The 25,767-nt window shown below is 40.2% G+C and overlaps 1 protein-coding gene across 1 annotated transcript; it reads right to left on the bottom strand.

Moving 5' to 3' along the window:
* Window positions 1-22,387: 22,387 nt before the first annotated feature.
* LOC134612061 (olfactory receptor 11L1-like) lies at window positions 22,388-23,020 on the bottom strand. Its single transcript, XM_063456440.1, has one exon. The coding sequence runs from the start codon at window positions 22,967-22,969 to the stop codon at window positions 22,388-22,390; it is 582 nt and encodes a 193-aa protein (XP_063312510.1). The 5' UTR covers window positions 22,970-23,020.
* Window positions 23,021-25,767: the final 2,747 nt, after the last annotated feature.

Below are 25,767 nucleotides of genomic sequence, written 5' to 3'. Positions count from 1 at the left end.
ACACAGACACACACACCACGACACAGACACACACAATGACACAGACACACACAATGACACAGACACACACACCATGACACAGACACACACACCATGACACATACACACACACAATGACACATACATACACACCCCGACACATACACACACCCCGACACATACACACACCACGACACAGACACACACAATGACACAGACACACACAATGACACAGACACACACATACAATGACACACACACACCATGACACAGACACATAATTACACACCCACACACCATGACACATACACACACATAAGGACACACACACCATGACACAGACACACACACCATGACACAGACACACACACATGACACAGGCACACACACACATGACACAGACACACACCATGGCACAAACACACACACACACACACACACAATGACACAGACACACACACACCATGACACAGACACACACAACATGACACATACACATACAATGACACATACATACACACACACCACAACACAGACACACACAACACGACAAAGACATACACAATGACACAGATACACACAATGAAACAGACACACACACCATGACACAGACACACACACCATGACACATACACACACACAATGACACATACATACACACCATGACACAGACACACACACCACAACACATACACACACCACGACACAGGCACACACAATGACACAGACACACACAATGACACAGACACACACAATGACACAGACACAATGACACAGACACACACACAATGACACAGACACACACACCATGACACAGACACACAATTACACACCCACACACCATGCCACATACACACACACAATGACACATACACACACAATGACACACACACACCGTGACACATACACACCGTGACACAGACACACACCATGGCACAGACACACACACACACAATGACACAGACACACACACCATGACACATACACACACACCATGGCACAGACACACACCATGACACAGACACACACAGCATGACACAGACACCATGACACAGACACCATGACACAGACACACACACCATGACACAGCCACAGACACACACACAATGACACATACACACACACATACACTCACACTGACAGAATTTTACCTGTGGGTGACCGGCTGGGTGGGCTAGTGGCGCAGGGGGAGGTCTGCTGGAGGCCCTAGGGGAGCAGGCTGTTCTGTCTCTGCTCCCCCGCCCACGCACGCTAGAAAGAGACCGGGGCCGGAATATGACGTCATATTCCATTCCTGGTCTCATTAAGCTGCGCGTGAGGGTGGGGGAGCAGAGACAGAACAGCCTGCTCCCCCTGCGGCCGCCAGCAGACCTCCCCCAGCCAGCAGCCACCAGCAGACCCAGCTGTCTGCCCGGCCCCAGGTGCCGACGGCCCACCGGGAAATTTCCCGGTATCCCGTTGGGCCAGTCCGGCCCTGTTCAGAGGTGATCCTCTCCCAACGGACATGCGGCAAGTCAACATTTGCCTGATCTCCAAACCTGATAATTCCCTACTGGAACCTAGCAACTTTAACTTCATCTCCTTGGTGATTGGTAGAATGACTTAACCCATTAACCCACCAAGACACACATTTGCTTTTGACTGCAACTCCTAGATGTATTCCCATCCTATTATTTTCTATTGATGACAAAAAGGCATTCAACCATTTACTTTGGCCCTTTTTGTTTGGAACCCTTCAAAAATGTCTCTTCCCAAAACCCTTCCTAGATGCCTAGTGGACACTTTATGGTAACCCTGTAGCAAACTTACGAATACATCATACGGATCCTCTGTCATTCCACATTCGAAATGGGACCTGACAAGGGTGCCCTATCTCACCCATTCTTTTTGCACTATCCTTTGAGCCACATTTGCAGGCTTTAAGGTCAGACCCCAACATTACTAGACTGAAGTTACATGCTGATGAATACATAACAGCCATATACGTGGATGACTCATTACTAATCTTAACCAACCCTCTTCAATCACTACCTTCTCTTTTGACGTGCCTAAATGAATATGCTAAAATTTTAGGCTACAAGCAAAACATTGATAAGATGGAAGCCCTGCCTATACACATCCCCACCCCCACACTATCTGTTGTCAATCGATCCTACGTATTTTGCTTTACCTCTACCAGCATTCACTACTTAGACACCCAACGTCCAGTAGATCTGTCTCAGATCTGTCACCTCTTTATCATCCACTATCATAAACAGCCTTATGGGACCAGGAATACTGGAGTGGAATGTCTATTAACTAGTTCAGAAGACTAGTCTCCATAAAAATGAATAGACTACCACATCTTCTGTATCTATTTCAAGCTCTACCTATTCACATCTCAACTTCAGACATTCAAATTTTGCAAATGTACATCGACAAATTTATCTGGGCTAACAAGAAGGCCATGATAAAAGAGTACAGCCAAATTTATCTGGGCTAACAAGAAGGCCAGGATCAAAAGGGTACATCTATATGTGTGTCCATCATAAGTCAGGTGGATTGGGTTTCCCAAATTCTTTACAGTATTTTAACGCTCAGATACAGAATCTACATGGTCCACTAGGTATCAAAAGGTGGGTATACCTTGAACATACCCATTTTGGCAGGGATTTTCCCTCCCTCTATCTTTGGCTCCAAAAACAAGCCTTCTTATCCCACGCACTACTCCAGCTTTACTAACCTCTATCAAAGTTACATAGTTACATAGTTACATAGCTGAAAAGAGACTTGCGTCCATCATGTTCAGCCTTCCTTACATTGTTTTTTTTGCTGTTGATCCAAAAGAAGGCAAAAAAAAACCAGTTTGAAGCACAATTTTGCAACAAGCTAGGAAAAAAATTCCTTCTTGACCCCAGAATGGCAGTCAGATTTAACCTTGGATCAAGCAGTTATTACCCAACAAAGTTGCTGTCAAACACTCTATAATCTCAGACCCTTCCCTGCTTACCTCTGTCCTGAGGTATTCTCCCTGCCATGATGCAAAAAATGATTGCCCACATTGAGGGTAATAACTTACCATTACTTCAAAGATGATTAATTAATATAATTCCAAGACTTAACACTCGATTCAACACACTTGACTTCTTTCACTTCCTCCAAATTCAAATTTTTTTGAACACACCTAACAACAGAAAGTTAGGCACACCCTCTTTCACCCACTTCAAACTTGAATGCAAAACCCTATACAAAAGGGCCAGGTTTCCACGTTATATTCTCTTCTCACATCCACACCTAACATCCCTCTTATATGTCGTTATAACCACAAGGAACAGGTCTATAAAACGCTATTGCATTGGTACCTCACACCACTGCAGTTAAAACAGATGGGGAGATCAGATTCAGACCTTTTCTGGAAGGGATGGGGGCAGAAGGGTACTTATAAGTAAGTAGTTGTTTCCCTGTCTCGCCTCCCTCCCTTCAAGGGTGGAAAAAGAGGGATATAAGAGGCTGAGGCCAGGGAAGTCTGGTCAGGTGGTGGTGCCAGCTCCACCAAGGGCTTGAACCCACTAACAATTTTATAGAAAGAACAAAAGAGGTCTCCCCTAGGGGAGATCTGCTGCTGGCAAACTGAAGAATAAGACAACTTATATAGAAAGCTTGAACCACTGGTCCTAGAAAGTGTGGCAAATATATAGAGGGGACGGAATTAATAAGAAACAGGGGTATGTGCTTCTCATTAACTCAACAGGTATCCTTTGTAGAAAAATATATAAAGTAACAAAAAGTCTTTATTAGGTCCTTTAAAATCAAGTAAACAAGGAGTACTGTATTAACCTCCCCCAATTGTGGCTAGTTAACATGCAACCATAGTAACACTTCACTTGTTATATGTTGAAGCCCTAAGCAAGGGGGGGGGGGTCCCTTTAAATCTATTGGTTTGGGCAGGTGCCTGCGCAGGATAGAGTGATGCTTGGATCCAATACGTGGATATAAAAATGTGCTGCGCCTAAATCACTCTCGTGACATAGGTGTATATTTACACATAAATCAGCAAAAACTCTTAAATAAGGGCTTCTGTCCAGGAGAGATTAGCTTGAAAGAGAATTCTCTGAACTAGTCCCTAATTCTCCTGTAACACCTTCGAGGGTGTTCTGTGCTGAGCCTTAACTAATGCGGTTTGCCTTCTGCTTAAACCCCCATTGCCTTAAATCAGCGTTAACTATTAAGTATAGGCTTCTGTCCAGGAGAGATTGGCTAGAAAGGAAAAATCTCTGAGCTAATCCCTAGTCCTCCTGTAACACCTTCAAGGGTGTTCTATGCTGAGCCTTATCTAATGCGGTTAGCCTTTTGCCCAAACCCTCATTGCCATTTGTCTAGGAAAAAGCACACAAAGTGAATTGAAAAATGGGTCTAAATACCCATGGTGAAATACAGTGTCTCTTAAGTGAAGAGAAAAATGTGAAAAAGAAAAGCGAGCTGAAGCCCGACGCGCGTTTCAGTGTGCAATGACACCTTCGTCAGGGGCTAACTATTGCCGTGAAAAAAAGCCGGGACTTTTAAATGCCTCTCAGCCAATCAGATGCAGGATTCCCTCATCGTCATAATGACGTTGCGGGAGAATCCCGCGTCATCGATGACGTGCCGCCCCACGTGATCCGCAATGGGAAAGATAGGAGGGGTTTAATTGGGGACGTCATTAGATGACTATTAACTGTTTGATCGCCATCCTATGGATGGTAAGGGTGAGAACTATATCCTTTTTTATCATCCTCTGTCTGTCAATTTGGGTAAATCACATCCAAACATAGGTATGCTCCCTTCCCAACAGAGGACAACAATTCGACGTGGGCAATCACAGAAGCATCACGATCCCACTACTGTTTATGTTTACTCAGCATACTGTGATCTGGGGATCAGTGGGGAAGGTATTATGATCTTCAAAGTGACACTAAGGTCAATCTATTTAGAGGATCATTAAGGCATTAGTTGTGGTTTATCCACACTGTAATCGTTTTATCCCACCACAGATGATGAGGTATTTGAAATGGACACTGTCTAAATGACACTGGTGCTAGTTTGATTGCTCTGCACAGTATCATCAAAGACTAGTAGAGGAGGCATAATCCCTGAAGTTGACATAAGAGTCAGTGTATTTGGGTTGCCTCCTTGTCATGATGAATTGACAGAGCTAAGTTGATTTAGAAAGCAGTCTGCAGTGTCCAAGTCAGAGTTGTCATGATGCTTCATATTCTCCAAGGAATTCATCCTTTATCATCCAATCATCATTTGGCTGTGGGATGAAGGTGCATCTGGTTATGAGAGGTAAGTATCAAATTATGTTGATGTATCAAAATTGTGCTAAGTGTCTAGTGATTATGTGTATCGTGCAAATTATTTGAAAGTTGTTAATCTTCATGGAGATCATGTAATGAATGGTGAATAAGTGAAACCTTAATTCAATCCATTCGGAGACAAGGTTTGTAATCGGTAAATCCAATAGCACTCTCTCTTCCTAATGCTTTGGTCCCAGTTGCCCTTCCTTTGGTCCTGTTTTATAAGTTCTATGCCTTGGAACTTTAGAACGGAGGGGTCTCCCCCGTGTGCATTTTTAACATGTCTGGAAACCGTGGTTTCTATGTGTCTCGTTGTTCTCACTGAATTGACATGTTCCAAAATTCTTCTCCTAAAGGGGCGGAACGTCTTCCCGACGTAGGACATTGGGCATTGGCAAGTGATTAAGTAGACCAAGCCTTTTGAGCTGCAGTTAAAGAAGGAGGGGGCGTCGAAAGACAAACTTTTGGAGCTATTACTGAAAGTTTTTGAGTCTTTTTTAATAAAGTCGCAAGCTTTGCACCTACCACACTTATAGGTGCCTTTGAGGTTATTAGATAGCCAGTGCATAGGTGTCGCCATTCTCTGAAAATGGCTATGTACAAGAGAATCTTTGAGATTCTTGCCTCTCCTTGCTACTAGGGAGACTTGTGTTGGAATAATTTCCCTGAGATGCTCATCCTGTGAAGTTGGCGTACAGTATTTGGATTTGGAACTTACATTTGCATCTAAGGAAATACAATATACCTTATTTTCAAAACCAACGGATCGCAACACACTGCTGCATGCAGATAGTGCACACCCAGCCCCTCTGAAAAAATCCATTCCCAAGGCGCAATTCCAAAGGGTCATTCACAATAATTCGGATGACAACAAAGCTGAGTTACAATTACAAACCATGACTGAGAAGTTTTTGGATAGAGGTTATGACCGTCGGGAGTTGGAACAGGCACTGTTGAAAGTTAAGATGGCTCCGGTACGTACCACAAAGGATCCCGTGCAGAGGATGGTATTCCCTATGACGTTCCACAATACCTCAAGTGAAATGACAGCAATTGTTAAGGAGAATTGGAGAATGGTCGCTTTGGATGAATCGCTACCGAAGATTTTTAGAGAGAAACCACTGATATGTTACAGAAGGAACAAAAGCCTCAAGGACATGTTGGTGCACACCGACCCAGTGGAAAGTTATTCCAAAGTGGACAAGCACAACATAAGGGGATGCATCCGATGTTTAGGGTGTGTGACATGTGGACACATGATTGCAGCAAAAAAATTTAACCATCCACATACGAATAAGGTCTATGATATAAGACACACCATCACTTGCAAAACTCCTTACGTGGTTTATAAATTGGTATGCCCGTGTGGTTTACACTACGTGGGAAAGACTGAAACACCCCTATGCGAGAGGATTAGGGGCCATCGATCAAGTATAAGGTTGGCGTATAGGGATGGACTAACGGACAAACCTGTTGCTCAGCACTTTTTGGACAAAAAGCACCCTTTGGCATCCCTAAAGTTTATTGGGATAGACCACATTCCTCCCCCCCGTAGAGGGGGTAACAGAGGCAGACTATTGCTCCAAAGAGAGGCGTTTTGGATTAATCAATTAACCCCTTCAGGACCGCTGACGGTTCAGGACCGTCAGCGGTAAAACGTGCGTTTGGACCGCTGACGGTCCTGAACCGTCATAACGGTCTGGGGCTACTTACCTGATCGCCGTCGGTCCCACGGCGGTGATCAGTGCTCCACCCAGTCCAGGGGGACTGCCTGTCTGCCCGGGCAGTCCCCCCTCGGCAGATCAGGACCCCACGGCCATGTGATCACTCGATCACATGACCGCAATAGGTGTCTGTGTATCTGCCTGCAGGGGGACTGTCTGTGCTGACAGGCAGTCTCCCTGCAAGTGAAAAATCCAAAAAATAAAGTAAAAAAAAAACAGTGTAAAATCAGTGTAAAAATAAATAAATAATATGTGTGTATATATATATATATATGATATATATACATGTATTATATCTATATATAATATATGTATATGTATCATATATATAATGTCATATTAAGTGTATTTTTATATTTATATATACGTATATTAATATAAAAATACACTTATATAATTGCTATATATATGGTATATATATATTATTATAAAATACAAATAATATGTTAATAAAAATAAATAACAAAAATAAAAATAATTTTTAATAATTATAAAAAAATATTTATATATGCAATTTTATTCTAACAGTATTTTGATATATATATATATATATATATATATATATATATATTTATATCAAAATATACTTAGAATGTAATGATATATATATCTATGTATAAATAAATAAATAAAAACAATACGAAATATACATATGTCCATATACATAATTACATAAATAATTTCATAAATATACACGTAGACGTCAAATATATAAATATGTATATATATTAAAATTCTACATGTGTATTTATGTAATATTTTTACCTAATTAAGTAATTTTAATGATTGTAATTTGAGGGACCTGCCTGCCAACCCAGGCCGAAAGTCCAGATAATTTAATTTGCTAGCACTGTGTTTAACCCTGTAACTTTCTATGACACCCTAAAACCTGTACATGGGGGTACTGTTTTACTCGGGAGACTTCGCTGAACACAAATATTAGTGTTTCAAAACAGTAAAACATATCACAGCGATGATATTGTCAGTGAAAGTGAAGTTTTTTGCATTTTTCACACACAAACAGCACTTTCACTGAGGATATTATTGCTGTGATACATTTTACTGTTCTGATACACTAATATTTGTGTTCAGCGAAGTCTCCTGAGTATAACAGTACCTCACATGTAGAGGTTTTATAGTGTTTGTGAAAGTTACAGGGTCAAATATAAGGCTTGATTTTACTTTTTTTTTTATTAAAATTTGTCGGATTGGTTAGGTTGCCTTTGAGAGCGTATGGTAGCCAAGGAATGAGAATTAGCCCCATGATGGCATACCATTTGCAAAAGAAGACAACCCAAGGTATTGCAAATGGGGTATGTTCAGCCATTTTTAGTAGCCACTTAGTCACAAACACCGGCCAAAGTCAATCAAGATGCAAACATCTTGCATTTTTAACACACAAACAAATATAAATGCTAACTTTGGCCAGTGTTTGTGACTAAGTGGCTACTAAAAAAAACTGGACATACCCAATTTTGAATACCCTGGGTTGTCTACTTTAAAAAAATATGTACATGTTAGTGTGTTTCGGGGATTTATGACAGATAACGGTGTTACAAGGTCACTATTGATACATTTAAAATATATATATATTGAAACAGCAATTTCCTACTTGTATTTATAGGCCTATAACTTGCAAAAAAAGCAATAAAGCATGTAAACACAGGGTGTTTTTAAACTCGGGACAAAATTTTGAATCTATTTAGCATTTTTTTTCATTAGCTTTTGTAGATAAGTAAAAGATTTTTCAAGTAAAAGTCCAAAAACATGTTTTTTTTTAATTTTTCACCATATTTTATTATTTTTTTTAAATACAATATTGGACATAATACAAATAATGGTATGTAAAGAAAGCCCCTTTTGTCCTGAAAAAAACAATATATAACTTGTATGGGAACCGTAAATGAGAGAGCGGAAAATTACAGCTAAACACAAACACCACAAAAGTGTTAAAACTGCTCTGGTCCTTAACGTACAAACATCGCAAAAACAGGCCGGTCCTGAAGGGGTTAAATACGGTGTCACCTCTGGGACTTAATGAAAACATCACTTACCATTCTTTTTTGTAGTAATAGCCAGCTAGCTGAAATGTTTTTAGTTAAAAATCATTGGCTTATATGTATTTATGTATAATATTTGTATGTTCATGAATAATGGGTTTTAGATGTATATAGCATTTTGGTAGCACTTTAATTTGTGAGGTTCACTTCAAGCACTGATTTTGCAGTTTTCTATTGTTTTGCACTTGGCACTTTATATACAAGTATCGGCTACCAGGTGAGCACTTTATTTCAAGCACTTTAAATTAGATAAGTATAAATCTTTACCTTCATGTAGATCATACACTTTGAGCACTTAAGTCTTTCCCATAGTCTTTCATTATATGAATAGGCTCCATGGCATAGCTATCTGGGGGGTATCACTGCTCACACTGGGCAAGTACCGAATGGCCCCACTGTATTTAAAGGGCCAGAATGAGTGACATGCACTCTGTTAGGGCCGAATACTGTTTGTAAAGGGCCCAATCTCCCAGGGCCATAGTCCAAAGGCAGCAGGCGGGCAACCAGGCTCCTCCAATACAATGTGGCGAGATTGGTTTCGTCACACCCATAATTAAGCAAGGTGGAACTGCACCCCAAAACCACTTTCAATGTCAGTGTTTGGTTGCACCCATACAGAAAGGACACATTTCCATGATATACAACACACACACGTCCCACATTAATCTCACCTCCATTGCTGCATGGGATCATGGCCTAGGTCCACCAGAGGAGATTAGCAGCTGGTCATCAATCTGAGATGCTCTTAATTCATTGATAATTTGTATCACTCATAAAGAGCAGGCCTATAATCATTCATCTGTTTTCGCACTAATAAACCACAAAACTCAATGACCGTGAGGTGCCCTTGGACAGGATGACTCAATTAACTAATATTGAACAAGGCATGCATCTATATGTGCACTGCTTACAGATTCACAACCCCAGAAACTAACCAGCACTTTTAATCTAATCTGATAATATATTACTCACATCTATTAACAAGGTACTCCCTATAGATCAAGTTCATAGTTTCATTGTATTGATATTATCATCTCAACTATTGATCAGCCCAGGGGTTGTTTATAAGCTGCATACAAAATGTGATCCTGACCTGAAAATTTGTATCGTCCCAATAACCCTTTTTTTAACTGCACTCATTATGTAACATGCATTGTTTCTTACTTTTCTGTTTCTTTCTAAGTTCTACTAAGTAAGGAATTTTAAAAAATACACTCCACTTGTTGGGATGATTGGCGAATTCAACACACGACAACATGGGATTACACTTTCTACTCAAAAAGCTTTTTATGGGCAGTGGACAAAGCACTTCAAAATTATCAGTATAGTTTCTAACCATAAAAAGCAATGTTTAGCCAAACTAGAAAAAATACTATCTGACCTGCACTCTCTAGAAATCGAACATAAAAAACACCCCTCTCCAGCCCTCATTGCTAGAATTACACAATGTAAAGTATGCTCCCCTTCTGGACAACTCCAAGAACTCCCTGCTCATATAGCAAAAGGCATTCAAGACTATTATGTCTCTATACAACCACAACCCACAGTCACACCAAAATTCTAGCAAAATTCTATCCTACTAATTAATAAATCTTTTGACTCTCTACAAATGCATTCCCTGTACACTAGGCTGCTGAAACTATAGGATGCTTGATGATCTCAGCCATAGAGGCAGGGCCAGTCGAGGGGAGACCAGCACGGCGTGGGGAGAAAAAAAAGGTGAGTAAAACATTTTTTAAATACACACAGACACACAGATACACCATGACACAGACACACACACCATGACACAGACACACACACACAATGACACAGACACACAATGACACAGACACACACACCATGACACAGACACACAATGACACAGACACACACACCATGACACATACACACACACAATGACACAGACACACACCATGACACATACACACACCATGCCACATACACACACATACCATGACACAGACACACACACCGTGATACAGACACACAATGACACATACACACACCGTGACACATACACACACACCATGACACATACACACACACCATGACACACACACACACACACACAATGGCACAGACACACACCATGGCACAAACACACACACACAATTACACAGACACACACACACACCATGACACAGACAAACACACCATGGCACAGACACACACACCATGACACAGACACACACAATGACACAGACACACACAATGACACAGACACAATGACACCGACACACACACACACACAATGACACAGACACACACACCATGGCACAGACACACAATGACACACACACACACACCATGACACATACACACACAATGCCACACACACACACCCACCATGACGCAGACACACACACCATGACACATACACACACACCATGACACAGACACACACCATGACACAGACACACACACAATGACACATCCACACACATACCATGACACATACACACACATCATGACACATACACACACCATGACACAGACACACACACCATGACACAGACACCATGACACAGACACCATGATACATACACACACACCATGACACAGACACACACACCATGACACAGACACCATGACACATACACACACACCATGACACAGACACAGACACCATGACACAGACACCATGACACACACACACACCACGACACAGACACACACACATGACACATGCACACACAATGACACATACACACACCATGGCACAAACACACACACACACACACAATGACACAGACACACACACACCATGACACAGACACACACACCATGACACACACACAATGACACAGACACACACAATGACACAGACACACACAATGACACAGACACACACACCACGACACAGACACACACACACGACACATGCACACACAATAACACATACACACACCATGGCACAAACACACACACACACACAATGACACAGACACACACACACCATGACACAGACACACACACCATGACACAGACACACACACCATGACACACACACAATGACACATACATACACACCACGACACAGACACACACACCACGACACAGACACACACAATGACACAGACACACACACAATGACACAGACACACACACCATGACACATACACACACACACCATGACACAGACACACACACCATGACACAGACACACACACATGACACAGGCACACACACATGACACAGACACACACCATGGCACACACACACAATGACACAGACACACACACACAATGACACAGACACACACACACCATGACACATACACACACAATGACATACATACACACCACGACACAGACACACACACCACGACACAGACACACACAATGACACAGACACACACAATGACACAGACACACACACCATGACACAGACACACACACCATGACACATACACACACACAATGACACATACATACACACCCCGGCACATACACACACCCCGACACATACACACACCACGACACAGACACACACAATGACACAGACACACATAATGACACAGACACACACAATGACACAGACACACACATACAATGACACACACACACCATGACACAGACACATAATTACACACCCACACACCATGACACATACACACACACAATGACACACACACCATGACACAGACACACACACCATGACACAGACACACACACATGACACAGGCACACACACACATGACACAGACACACACCATGGCACAAACACACACACACAATGACACAGACACACACACACCATGACACAGACACACACAACATGACACATACACATACAATGACACATACATACACACACACCACAACACAGACACACACAACACGACAAAGACATACACAATGACACAGATACACACAATGAAACAGACACACACACCATGACACAGACACACACACCATGACACATACACACACACAATGACACATACATACACACCATGACACAGACACACACACCACAACACATACACACACCACGACACAGGCACACACAATGACACAGACACACACAATGACACAGACACACACAATGACACAGACACAATGACACAGACACACACACAATGACACAGACACACACACCATGACACAGACACACAATTACACACCCACACACCATGCCACATACACACACACAATGACACATACACACACAATGACACACACACACCGTGACACATACACACCATGACACAGGCACACACCATGGCACAGACACAGACACAGACACACAATGACACAGACACACACACCATGACACATACACACACACCATGGCACAGACACACACCATGACACAGACACACACACCATGACACAGACACCATGACACAGACACCATGACACAGACACACACACCATGACACAGCCACAGACACACACACAATGACACAGACACACACACAATGACACATACACACACACATACACTCACACTGACAGAATTTTACCTGTGGGTGACCGGCTGGGTGGGCTAGTGGCGCAGGGGGAGGTCTGCTGGAGGCCCTAGGGGAGCAGGCTGTTCTGTCTCTGCTCCCCCGCCCACGCACGCTAGAAAGAGACCGGGGCCAGAATATGACGTCATATTCCATTCCTGTTCTCATTAAGCTGCGCGTGAGGGTGGGGGAGCAGAGACAGAACAGCCTGCTCCCCCTGCGGCCGCCAGCAGACCTCCCCCAGCCAGCAGCCACCAGCAGACCCAGCTGTCTGCCCGGCCCCAGGTGCCGACGGCCCACCGGGAAATTTCCCGGTATCCCGTTGGGCCAGTCCGGCCCTGTTCAGAGGTGATCCTCTCCCAACGGACATGCGGCAAGTCAACATTTGCCTGATCTCCAAACCTGATAATTCCCTACTGGAACCTAGCAACTTTAACTTCATCTCCTTGGTGATTGGTAGAATGACTTAACCCATTAACCCACCAAGACACACATTTGCTTTTGACTGCAACTCCTAGATGTATTCCCATCCTATTATTTTCTATTGATGACAAAAAGGCATTCAACCATTTACTTTGGCCCTTTTTGTTTGGAACCCTTCAAAAATGTCTCTTCCCAAAACCCTTCCTAGATGCCTAGTGGACACTTTATGGTAACCCTGTAGCAAACTTACGAATACATCATACGGATCCTCTGTCATTCCACATTCGAAATGGGACCTGACAAGGGTGCCCTATCTCACCCATTCTTTTTGCACTATCCTTTGAGCCACATTTGCAGGCTTTAAGGTCAGACCCCAACATTACTAGACTGAAGTTACATGCTGATGAATACATAACAGCCATATACGTGGATGACTCATTACTAATCTTAACCAACCCTCTTCAATCACTACCTTCTCTTTTGACGTGCCTAAATGAATATGCTAAAATTTTAGGCTACAAGCAAAACATTGATAAGATGGAAGCCCTGCCTATACACATCCCCACCCCCACACTATCTGTTGTCAATCGATCCTACGTATTTTGCTTTACCTCTACCAGCATTCACTACTTAGACACCCAACGTCCAGTAGATCTGTCTCAGATCTGTCACCTCTTTATCATCCACTATCATAAACAGCCTTATGGGACCAGGAATACTGGAGTGGAATGTCTATTAACTAGTTCAGAAGACTAGTCTCCATAAAAATGAATAGACTACCACATCTTCTGTATCTATTTCAAGCTCTACCTATTCACATCTCAACTTCAGACATTCAAATTTTGCAAATGCACATCGACAAATTTATCTGGGCTAACAAGAAGGCCATGATAAAAGAGTACAGCCAAATTTATCTGGGCTAACAAGAAGGCCAGGATCAAAAGGGTACATCTATATGTGCGTCCATCATAAGTCAGGTGGATTGGGTTTCCCAAATTCTTTACAGTATTTTAACGCTCAGATACAGAATCTACATGGTCCACTAGGTATCAAAAGGTGGGTATACCTTGAACATACCCATTTTGGCAGGGATTTTCCCTCCCTCTATCTTTGGCTCCAAAAACAAGCCTTCTTATCCCACGCACTACTCCAGCTTTACTAACCTCTATCAAAGTTACATAGTTACATAGTTACATAGCTGAAAAGAGACTTGCGTCCATCATGTTCAGCCTTCCTTACATTGTTTTTTTTGCTGTTGATCCAAAAGAAGGCAAAAAAAAACCAGTTTGAAGCACAATTTTGCAACAAGCTAGGAAAAAAATTCCTTCTTGACCCCAGAATGGCAGTCAGATTTAACCTTGGATCAAGCAGTTATTACCCAACAAAGTTGCTGTCAAACACTCTATAATCTCAGACCCTTCCCTGCTTACCTCTGTCCTGAGGTATTCTCCCTGCCATGATGCAAAAAATGATTGCCCACATTGAGGGTAATAACTTACCATTACTTCAAAGATGATTAATTAATATAATTCCAAGACTTAACACTCGATTCAACACACTTGACTTCTTTCACTTCCTCCAAATTCAAATTTTTTTGAACACACCTAACAACAGAAAGTTAGGCACACCCTCTTTCACCCACTTCAAACTTGAATGCAAAACCCTATACAAAAGGGCCAGGTTTCCACGTTATATTCTCTTCTCACATCCACACCTAACATCCCTCTTATATGTCGTTATAACCACAAGGAACAGGTCTATAAAACGCTATTGCATTGGTACCTCACACCACTGCAGTTAAAACAGATGGGGAGATCAGATTCAGACCTTTTCTGGAAGGGATGGGGGCAGAAGGGTACTTATAAGTAAGTAGTTGTTTCCCTGTCTCGCCTCCCTCCCTTCAAGGGTGGAAAAAGAGGGATATAAGAGGCTGAGGCCAGGGAAGTCTGGTCAGGTGGTGGTGCCAGCTCCACCAAGGGCTTGAACCCACTAACAATTTTATAGAAAGAACAAAAGAGGTCTCCCCTAGGGGAGATCTGCTGCTGGCAAACTGAAGAATAAGACAACTTATATAGAAAGCTTGAACCACTGGTCCTAGAAAGTGTGGCAAATATATAGAGGGGACGGAATTAATAAGAAACAGGGGTATGTGCTTCTCATTAACTCAACAGGTATCCTTTGTAGAAAAATATATAAAGTAACAAAAAGTCTTTATTAGGTCCTTTAAAATCAAGTAAACAAGGAGTACTGTATTAACCTCCCCCAATTGTGGCTAGTTAACATGCAACCATAGTAACACTTCACTTGTTATATGTTGAAGCCCTAAGCAAGGGGGGGGGGGGGTCCCTTTAAATCTATTGGTTTGGGCAGGTGCCTGCGCAGGATAGAGTGATGCTTGGATCCAATACGTGGATATAAAAATGTGCTGCGCCTAAATCACTCTCGTGACATAGGTGTATATTTACACATAAATCAGCAAAAACTCTTAAATAAGGGCTTCTGTCCAGGAGAGATTAGCTTGAAAGAGAATTCTCTGAACTAGTCCCTAATTCTCCTGTAACACCTTCGAGGGTGTTCTGTGCTGAGCCTTAACTAATGCGGTTTGCCTTCTGCTTAAACCCCCATTGCCTTAAATCAGCGTTAACTATTAAGTATAGGCTTCTGTCCAGGAGAGATTGGCTAGAAAGGAAAAATCTCTGAGCTAATCCCTAGTCCTCCTGTAACACCTTCAAGGGTGTTCTATGCTGAGCCTTATCTAATGCGGTTAGCCTTTTGCCCAAACCCTCATTGCCATTTGTCTAGGAAAAAGCACACAAAGTGAATTGAAAAATGGGTCTAAATACCCATGGTGAAATACAGTGTCTCTTAAGTGAAGAGAAAAATGTGAAAAAGAAAAGCGAGCTGAAGCCCGACGCGCGTTTCAGTGTGCAATGACACCTTCGTCAGGGGCTAACTATTGCCGTGAAAAAAAGCCGGGACTTTTAAATGCCTCTCAGCCAATCAGATGCAGGATTCCCTCATCGTCATAATGACGTTGCGGGAGAATCCCGCGTCATCGATGACGTGCCGCCCCACGTGATCCGCAATGGGAAAGATAGGAGGGGTTTAATTGGGGACGTCATTAGATGACTATTAACTGTTTGATCGCCATCCTATGGATGGTAAGGGTGAGAACTATATCCTTTTTTATCATCCTCTGTCTGTCAATTTGGGTAAATCACATCCAAACATAGGTATGCTCCCTTCCCAACAGAGGACAACAATTCGACGTGGGCAATCACAGAAGCATCACGATCCCACTACTGTTTATGTTTACTCAGCATACTGTGATCTGGGGATCAGTGGGGAAGGTATTATGATCTTCAAAGTGACACTAAGGTCAATCTATTTAGAGGATCATTAAGGCATTAGTTGTGGTTTATCCACACTGTAATCGTTTTATCCCACCACAGATGATGAGGTATTTGAAATGGACACTGTCTAAATGACACTGGTGCTAGTTTGATTGCTCTGCACAGTATCATCAAAGACTAGTAGAGGAGGCATAATCCCTGAAGTTGACATAAGAGTCAGTGTATTTGGGTTGCCTCCTTGTCATGATGAATTGACAGAGCTAAGTTGATTTAGAAAGCAGTCTGCAGTGTCCAAGTCAGAGTTGTCATGATGCTTCATATTCTCCAAGGAATTCATCCTTTATCATCCAATCATCATTTGGCTGTGGGATGAAGGTGCATCTGGTTATGAGAGGTAAGTATCAAATTATGTTGATGTATCAAAATTGTGCTAAGTGTCTAGTGATTATGTGTATCGTGCAAATTATTTGAAAGTTGTTAATCTTCATGGAGATCATGTAATGAATGGTGAATAAGTGAAACCTTAATTCAATCCATTCGGAGACAAGGTTTGTAATCGGTAAATCCAATAGCACTCTCTCTTCCTAATGCTTTGGTCCCAGTTGCCCTTCCTTTGGTCCTGTTTTATAAGTTCTATGCCTTGGAACTTTAGAACGGAGGGGTCTCCCCCGTGTGCATTTTTAACATGTCTGGAAACCGTGGTTTCTATGTGTCTCGTTGTTCTCACTGAATTGACATGTTCCAAAATTCTTCTCCTAAAGGGGCGGAACGTCTTCCCGACGTAGGACATTGGGCATTGGCAAGTGATTAAGTAGACCAAGCCTTTTGAGCTGCAGTTAAAGAAGGAGGGGGCGTCGAAAGACAAACTTTTGGAGCTATTACTGAAAGTTTTTGAGTCTTTTTTAATAAAGTCGCAAGCTTTGCACCTACCACACTTATAGGTGCCTTTGAGGTTATTAGATAGCCAGTGCATAGGTGTCGCCATTCTCTGAAAATGGCTATGTACAAGAGAATCTTTGAGATTCTTGCCTCTCCTTGCTACTAGGGAGACTTGTGTTGGAATAATTTCCCTGAGATGCTCATCCTGTGAAGTTGGCGTACAGTATTTGGATTTGGAACTTACATTTGCATCTAAGGAAATACAATATACCTTATTTTCAAAACCAACGGATCGCAACACACTGCTGCATGCAGATAGTGCACACCCAGCCCCTCTGAAAAAATCCATTCCCAAGGCGCAATTCCAAAGGGTCATTCACAATAATTCGGATGACAACAAAGCTGAGTTACAATTACAAACCATGACTGAGAAGTTTTTGGATAGAGGTTATGACCGTCGGGAGTTGGAACAGGCACTGTTGAAAGTTAAGATGGCTCCGGTACGTACCACAAAGGATCCCGTGCAGAGGATGGTATTCCCTATGACGTTCCACAATACCTCAAGTGAAATGACAGCAATTGTTAAGGAGAATTGGAGAATGGTCGCTTTGGATGAATCGCTACCGAAGATTTTTAGAGAGAAACCACTGATATGTTACAGAAGGAACAAAAGCCTCAAGGACATGTTGGTGCACACCGACCCAGTGGAAAGTTATTCCAAAGTGGACAAGCACAACATAAGGGGATGCATCCGATGTTTAGGGTGTGTGACATGTGGACACATGATTGCAGCAAAAAAATTTAACCATCCACATACGAATAAGGTCTATGATATAAGACACACCATCACTTGCAAAACTCCTTACGTGGTTTATAAATTGGTATGCCCGTGTGGTTTACACTACGTGGGAAAGACTGAAACACCCCTATGCGAGAGGATTAGGGGCCATCGATCAAGTATAAGGTTGGCGTATAGGGATGGACTAACGGACAAACCTGTTGCTCAGCACTTTTTGGACAAAAAGCACCCTTTGGCATCCCTAAAGTTTATTGGGATAGACCACATTCCTCCCCCCCGTAGAGGGGGTAACAGAGGCAGACTATTGCTCCAAAGAGAGGCGTTTTGGATTAATCAATTAACCCCTTCAGGACCGCTGACGGTTCAGGACCGTCAGCGGTAAAACGTGCGTTTGGACCGCTGACGGTCCTGAACCGTCATAACGGTCTGGGGCTACTTACCTGATCGCCGTCGGTCCCACGGCGGTGATCAGTGCTCCACCCGGTCCAGGGGGACTGCCTGTCTGCCCGGGCAGTCCCCCCTCGGCAGATCAGGACCCCACGGCCATGTGATCACTCGATCACATGACCGCAATAGGTGTCTGTGTATCTGCCTGCAGGGGGACTGTCTGTGCTGACAGGCAGTCTCCCTGCAAGTGAAAAATCCAAAAAATAAAGTAAAAAAAAAACTGTGTAAAATCAGTGTAAAAATAAATAAATAATATGTGTGTATATATATATATATATATGATATATATACATGTATTATATCTATATATAATATATGTATATGTATCATATATATAATGTCATATTAAGTGTATTTTTATATTTATATATACGTATATTAATATAAAAATACACTTATATTTAAATTACACACGAATATATACAATATATATATATAATTGCTATATATATGGTATATATATATTATTATAAAATACAAATAATATGTTAATAAAAATAAATAACAAAAATAAAAATAATTTTTAATAATTATAAAAAAATATTTATATATGCAATTTTATTCTAACAGTATTTTGATATATATATATATATATATATATATATATATTTATATCAAAATATACTTAGAATGTAATGATATATATATCTATGTATAAATAAATAAATAAAAACAATACGAAATATACATATGTCCATATACATAATTACATAAATAATTTCATAAATATACACGTAGACGTCAAATATATAAATATGTATATATATTAAAATTCTACATGTGTATTTATGTAATATTTTTACCTAATTAAGTAATTTTAATGATTGCAATTTGAGGGACCTGCCTGCCAACCCAGGCTGAAAGTCCAGATAATTTAATTTGCTAGCACTGTGTTTAACCCTGTAACTTTCTATGACACCCTAAAACCTGTACATGGGGGTACTGTTTTACTCGGGAGACTTCGCTGAACACAAATATTAGTGTTTCAAAACAGTAAAACATATCACAGCGATGATATTGTCAGTGAAAGTGAAGTTTTTTGCATTTTTCACACACAAACAGCACTTTCACTGAGGATATTATTGCTGTGATACATTTTACTGTTCTGATACACTAATATTTGTGTTCAGCGAAGTCTCCTGAGTATAACAGTACCTCACATGTAGAGGTTTTATAGTGTTTGTGAAAGTTACAGGGTCAAATATAAGGCTTGATTTTACTTTTTTTTTTATTGAAATTTGTCGGATTGGTTAGGTTGCCTTTGAGAGCGTATGGTAGCCAAGGAATGAGAATTAGCCCCATGATGGCATACCATTTGCAAAAGAAGACAACCCAAGGTATTGCAAATGGGGTATGTTCAGCCTTTTTTAGTAGCCACTTAGTCACAAACACCGGCCAAAGTCAATCAAGATGCAAACATCTTGCATTTTTAACACACAAACAAATATAAATGCTAACTTTGGCCAGTGTTTGTGACTAAGTGGCTACTAAAAAAAACTGGACATACCCAATTTTGAATACCCTGGGTTGTCTACTTTAAAAAAATATGTACATGTTAGTGTGTTTCGGGGATTTATGACAGATAACGGTGTTACAAGGTCACTATTGATACATTTAAAATATATATATATTGAAACAGCAATTTCCTACTTGTATTTATAGGCCTATAACTTGCAAAAAAAAGCAATAAAGCATGTAAACACAGGGTGTTTTTAAACTCGGGACAAAATTTTGAATCTATTTAGCAGTTTTTTTCATTAGCTTTTGTAGATAAGTAAAAGATTTTTCAAGTAAAAGTCCAAAAACATGTTTTTTTTTTAATTTTTCACCATATTTTATTATTTTTTTTAAATACAATATTGGACATAATACAAATAATGGTATGTAAAGAAAGCCCCTTTTGTCCTGAAAAAAACAATATATAACTTGTATGGGAACCGTAAATGAGAGAGCGGAAAATTACAGCTAAACACAAACACCACAAAAGTGTTAAAACTGCTCTGGTCCTTAACGTACAAACATCGCAAAAACAGGCCGGTCCTGAAGGGGTTAAATACGGTGTCACCTCTGGGACTTAATGAAAACATCACTTACCATTCTTTTTTGTAGTAATAGCCAGCTAGCTAAAATGTTTTTAGTTAAAAATCCTTGGCTTATATGTATTTATGTATAATATTTGTATGTTCATGAATAATGGGTTTTAGATGTATATAGCATTTTGGTAGCACTTTAATTTGTGAGGTTCACTTCAAGCACTGATTTTGCAGTTTTCTATTGTTTTGCACTTGGCACTTTATATACAAGTATCGGCTACCAGGTGAGCACTTTATTTCAAGCACTTTATATTAGATAAGTATAAATCTTTACCTTCATGTAGATCATACACTTTGAGCACTTAAATCGATGTCCCCCTTATACTATTTTTATATAGGAACATATCTTAATTCATTCATATTTCACAATGTTTATTGTCACCATGGAAACCGCAGTTCTCGGTTACCCAGGAGGCTAAGCACGCACGATCACGTGACAGGAGGCGGGGCACGTTTAGAGGTGCGCGCGCATACCCGGAAGTACACTTGGTGATGGCGGTCTCGGCGGCAAACACTCTGGTGAGTTATTTTCTTAATTATTAATGGTATATATTGTCAGTATCTGTAATGTGATGTATTGTCCTGATGAAATTTGACCCTGAAGTAGGTCCCGAACGGGGACCGAAACGTTGGTCACACTTTTAATCAACTTTAAATAAAAATTGGAACTTTTTAAGCCCGGAGAGCAGCCTATTTCATTTGGATTTTTATCTGTTTGGAGCTTTGGTCTGGCGCCCGGCATTGGCTTAAGATAAATGTGAGTGCTGGGGATTCCAAGTATAATATATATATATATATATATATATATATATATAGTATTCTGCCCTTGTGATCTATAAAATGTTTAAATGTAAACAGTTTAAAAATTAGCTTTAGCCATGGCAATGTTTCGTATCCTTGCGTTGATCTCATGATTCCTCAGGCTGTATATGATGGGGTTAAACAAAGGAGTGACCACAGTGTAAATAAGAGATAAAACCTTATTAAATGAAGAAAGATTTTGAACAGGAAAGCCATAAAGAGCAGTTAAAGTCCCATAATAAGTACACACAGAAGCTAAATGGGAAATACAAGTTGAAAAGGTTTTATATCTTCCAGTAGATGAGTGGACCTTGAGGATTGTGTTTATGATACACACATATGTGCCAATGACAAAACCAAATGAAAATATTATCATCAACGAGCACATAACAAAAGTTTCTGTTTTTACTACAAAGGTGTCTGAACAAGAGAGATTCACAAGTGGCGCAAAATCACAGAAGAAATGATCAATAAATTTTGGTCCACAAAATTTTAATTGAGAAATCATAGCTAATGTACTTAGCATGCTAATAAAACCACTTGCCCATGAACAGACAATCAACTCTTTGCAGAAATGTAGGTTCATGATGGAGGCATAATGCAGGGGGTTACATATAGCTATGTAACGGTCGTATGACATCACTGCAAAAATGCAACATTCAGATATTCCTAGAGAAGCACACACATAAAACTGTGCCAGACAATTATTTATAGTCATGGTGGATCCATTTAAAAGTAAGATATGTAAAAACATTGGTATCAGATTTGTTGTAAACACAATTTCTGACAAGGATAAACTACAGAGAAATATATACATTGGGGTGTGAAGGTGCTGTGTTAATGTGACCAAAAATAGTATCAGCAAATTCCCCCAAAGTATCATAATGTACAATAAAAGGAACAATGAAAATAGAATCATCCGGATTTCTGGTCCATTTTGTAGGCCTGTTAACCAAACTTCTGTGATTTTGGTGTAATTCAGAATTTCTTCAGAATCTTTCTATATGAAAAGATCAACAAGAAATAAAATCACAAACACAAAATATTATATGTTAATAAAATTAATATATTTATTAAAATAATTATCTACCTGTAATACATCATGTTTAATATTAATGACAGTGCATACTGAAAAATGTAAAACTATTTGTAACATATTTTCTAAATAATGTATTAAAATGCAATATGTATACAGTCATGGGAATTAGAAAGTACACCCTTCTTGAATTCTAGGATTCTACATATGAGGACATAACAATCATCTGTTCCTTTGCATGTTTTACAAAAAGCAAATACAAAAACAACCTCAGATGAAAAACACATTACATATCAAATAGTGTCAAGATTTAATTAACAAAATTAAAGCCAAAATTGAGAAGACATGCGGGAAAAACTAAGCACATCCTTACAGCTTCCATAGGAATTAAGAGGCTAAATAGACAGGTGCTGCTAATTCAATGTCTTTGATTAATAGATCATTCGCAAATGTGATGACCTCTATCAAAGCCAAAGATTTAGCAGTTTGCTGATATGAAGCACTCAAGTGTGTGTTAACACAATGCCAAGGATGAAATATATCAGCAATTTCTTAGAGAAGCAATTGTTGCTGCTTATCAAACTGGAAAGGATTATACAGCCATTTCCAAACAATTGAAAGTCAATCATTCTACAGTGAGAAAGATTATTTAAAAGTGGAAAACATGTAAGACAGTTACCAATCCTCCCAGGAGTGAATGTCCCATCAAATTCATCCCAAGGTAAAACCGTGCAATGCTCATAGAAATTGCAAAACGACCAAGACTTACATTCCAGACTCTACAGGCCTCAGTTAGCATATTAAATATTAAACTTCATGACATTACAATTATAAAAAGACTCAACAAGTATGGTTTGTTTGGAAGGGCTGTCAGGAGAAAGCCTCTTCTCTCTAAAAATAACATGGCAGCATGGCTTAGGTTTGCAAGGTTGCATCTGAACTCCTGTAACAATGTCCTTTGGACAGACAAAACCAAAGTGGACTTGTTTGTCCATAATACAGAGTGCCATATTTGGTGAAAACCAAACACAGGATATGTTCACAAACACCTCATTCAAACTGTAGGGCACCATGGTGGAGGGGTAATGATTTGGGCTTGGTTTGCAGCGCCAGGACCTGATCTCTTCTGTATACCAAAGTATTCTAGAGTCAAATGTGAGGCCATCTGTCCGACAGCTAAAGCTTGGCTGGAATTGGGTCATGGGACAGGGCAATGATCTAAAACACACCAGCAAATCTGCAACAGAATGGCTGAAAAAGAAAACAATCAATGTATTGCAATGGGAAAGCAAAATCCAGACCTCAACCTGATGGAAATGCTTTGGTGAGAACTTAAAAGAACTGTGCTTAAACAAATGTCAACAAACATCAGTGAACTGAAGCAACGTTTTAAAGTGAGTCAAATTTCCTCCACAACAATGTGAGAGACTGATAAAGTCATACAAAAAAAGATTACTTGAAGTTATTGCTGCTAAAGGGTGTTCTACAACCTCTTAGATCATGATATAGATGTACTTAGTTTTTCACACATGGCTTCTCAATTTTGGCTTTATTTTTGTTAAATAAATCATGACACAGTGTAATATGTAATGTGTTGTTGTTCACTAAGGTTCTGAGGTATTTACCTTATGTTAATACATGCTAAGAAATAGATGATTGTTATTATGTCCTGATATGTAAAACCATGGAATTTGATGCAACTGTCACTCACTTGCCATTAAGGGGGCACCAATCAGAGGCATCATCTTCTGATACATTGGGTCTGCAATTGTCCCACAAATCTTTTTCATGCAGAGGTTTATGGTTGTATAGATAAGTTGTATATAAATAGGATCAGTTTTACTAATCACATAGGATGAGTAGAACTGTTCTGTAAACCTGATTGAAGCCTCACTGTGACTGCTACCAGTTTACATACAGCCCGGCCCACTCTTTGGTGTCCAGCAATCAGCAGAGCTGAGTACTATGCTTTCATCGTCCATGGCTCAGTTCTTTTCGGTTTAGAGAAATGCACTGTTTAATATAAATCTTAGCATTTTATTATAATATTTTATTCAGCTACACTGTATAGGTTACTTTGGGCTAACCACTGAAAAAGTGTTTTCATTAATATGACATTAATTATCAGTGAATTCATTTCCAATTTATTAAATCACCTGCTCTAACCCATGGCCCAAATTAGGCTGCTTTCATTGTTTGATTGAATAAATGATTGATTTAGTTTTGTACCATATCTGTTTTTTTTCTTTATAAATGGTAACAAATGTGAAATAAAATGTAAAATAAATTTCTTTGTTACTTTTTGATTCTTTTTTTGTATAAATTTTTTTGCTACACGTGAAACTGCAGCAGAGTAACTGCATCCCTATGAAAAGCAAAATACTTAATAATTTAGTTTTCAC

Source organism: Pelobates fuscus, chromosome 5 (genome assembly GCF_036172605.1).
Source record: "Pelobates fuscus isolate aPelFus1 chromosome 5, aPelFus1.pri, whole genome shotgun sequence".
Lineage (NCBI taxonomy): Eukaryota > Metazoa > Chordata > Amphibia > Anura > Pelobatidae > Pelobates > Pelobates fuscus.
Note: the sequence above shows the minus strand (reverse complement) of the source record. Positions and strands in the feature narration are given on the sequence as shown.

Excerpts from the sequence above, each read along its gene's own strand:
- LOC134612061 (XM_063456440.1), bottom strand. The coding sequence starts at position 22,969 with ATGTCATACGACCGTTACATAGCTATATGTAACCCCCTGCATTATGCC.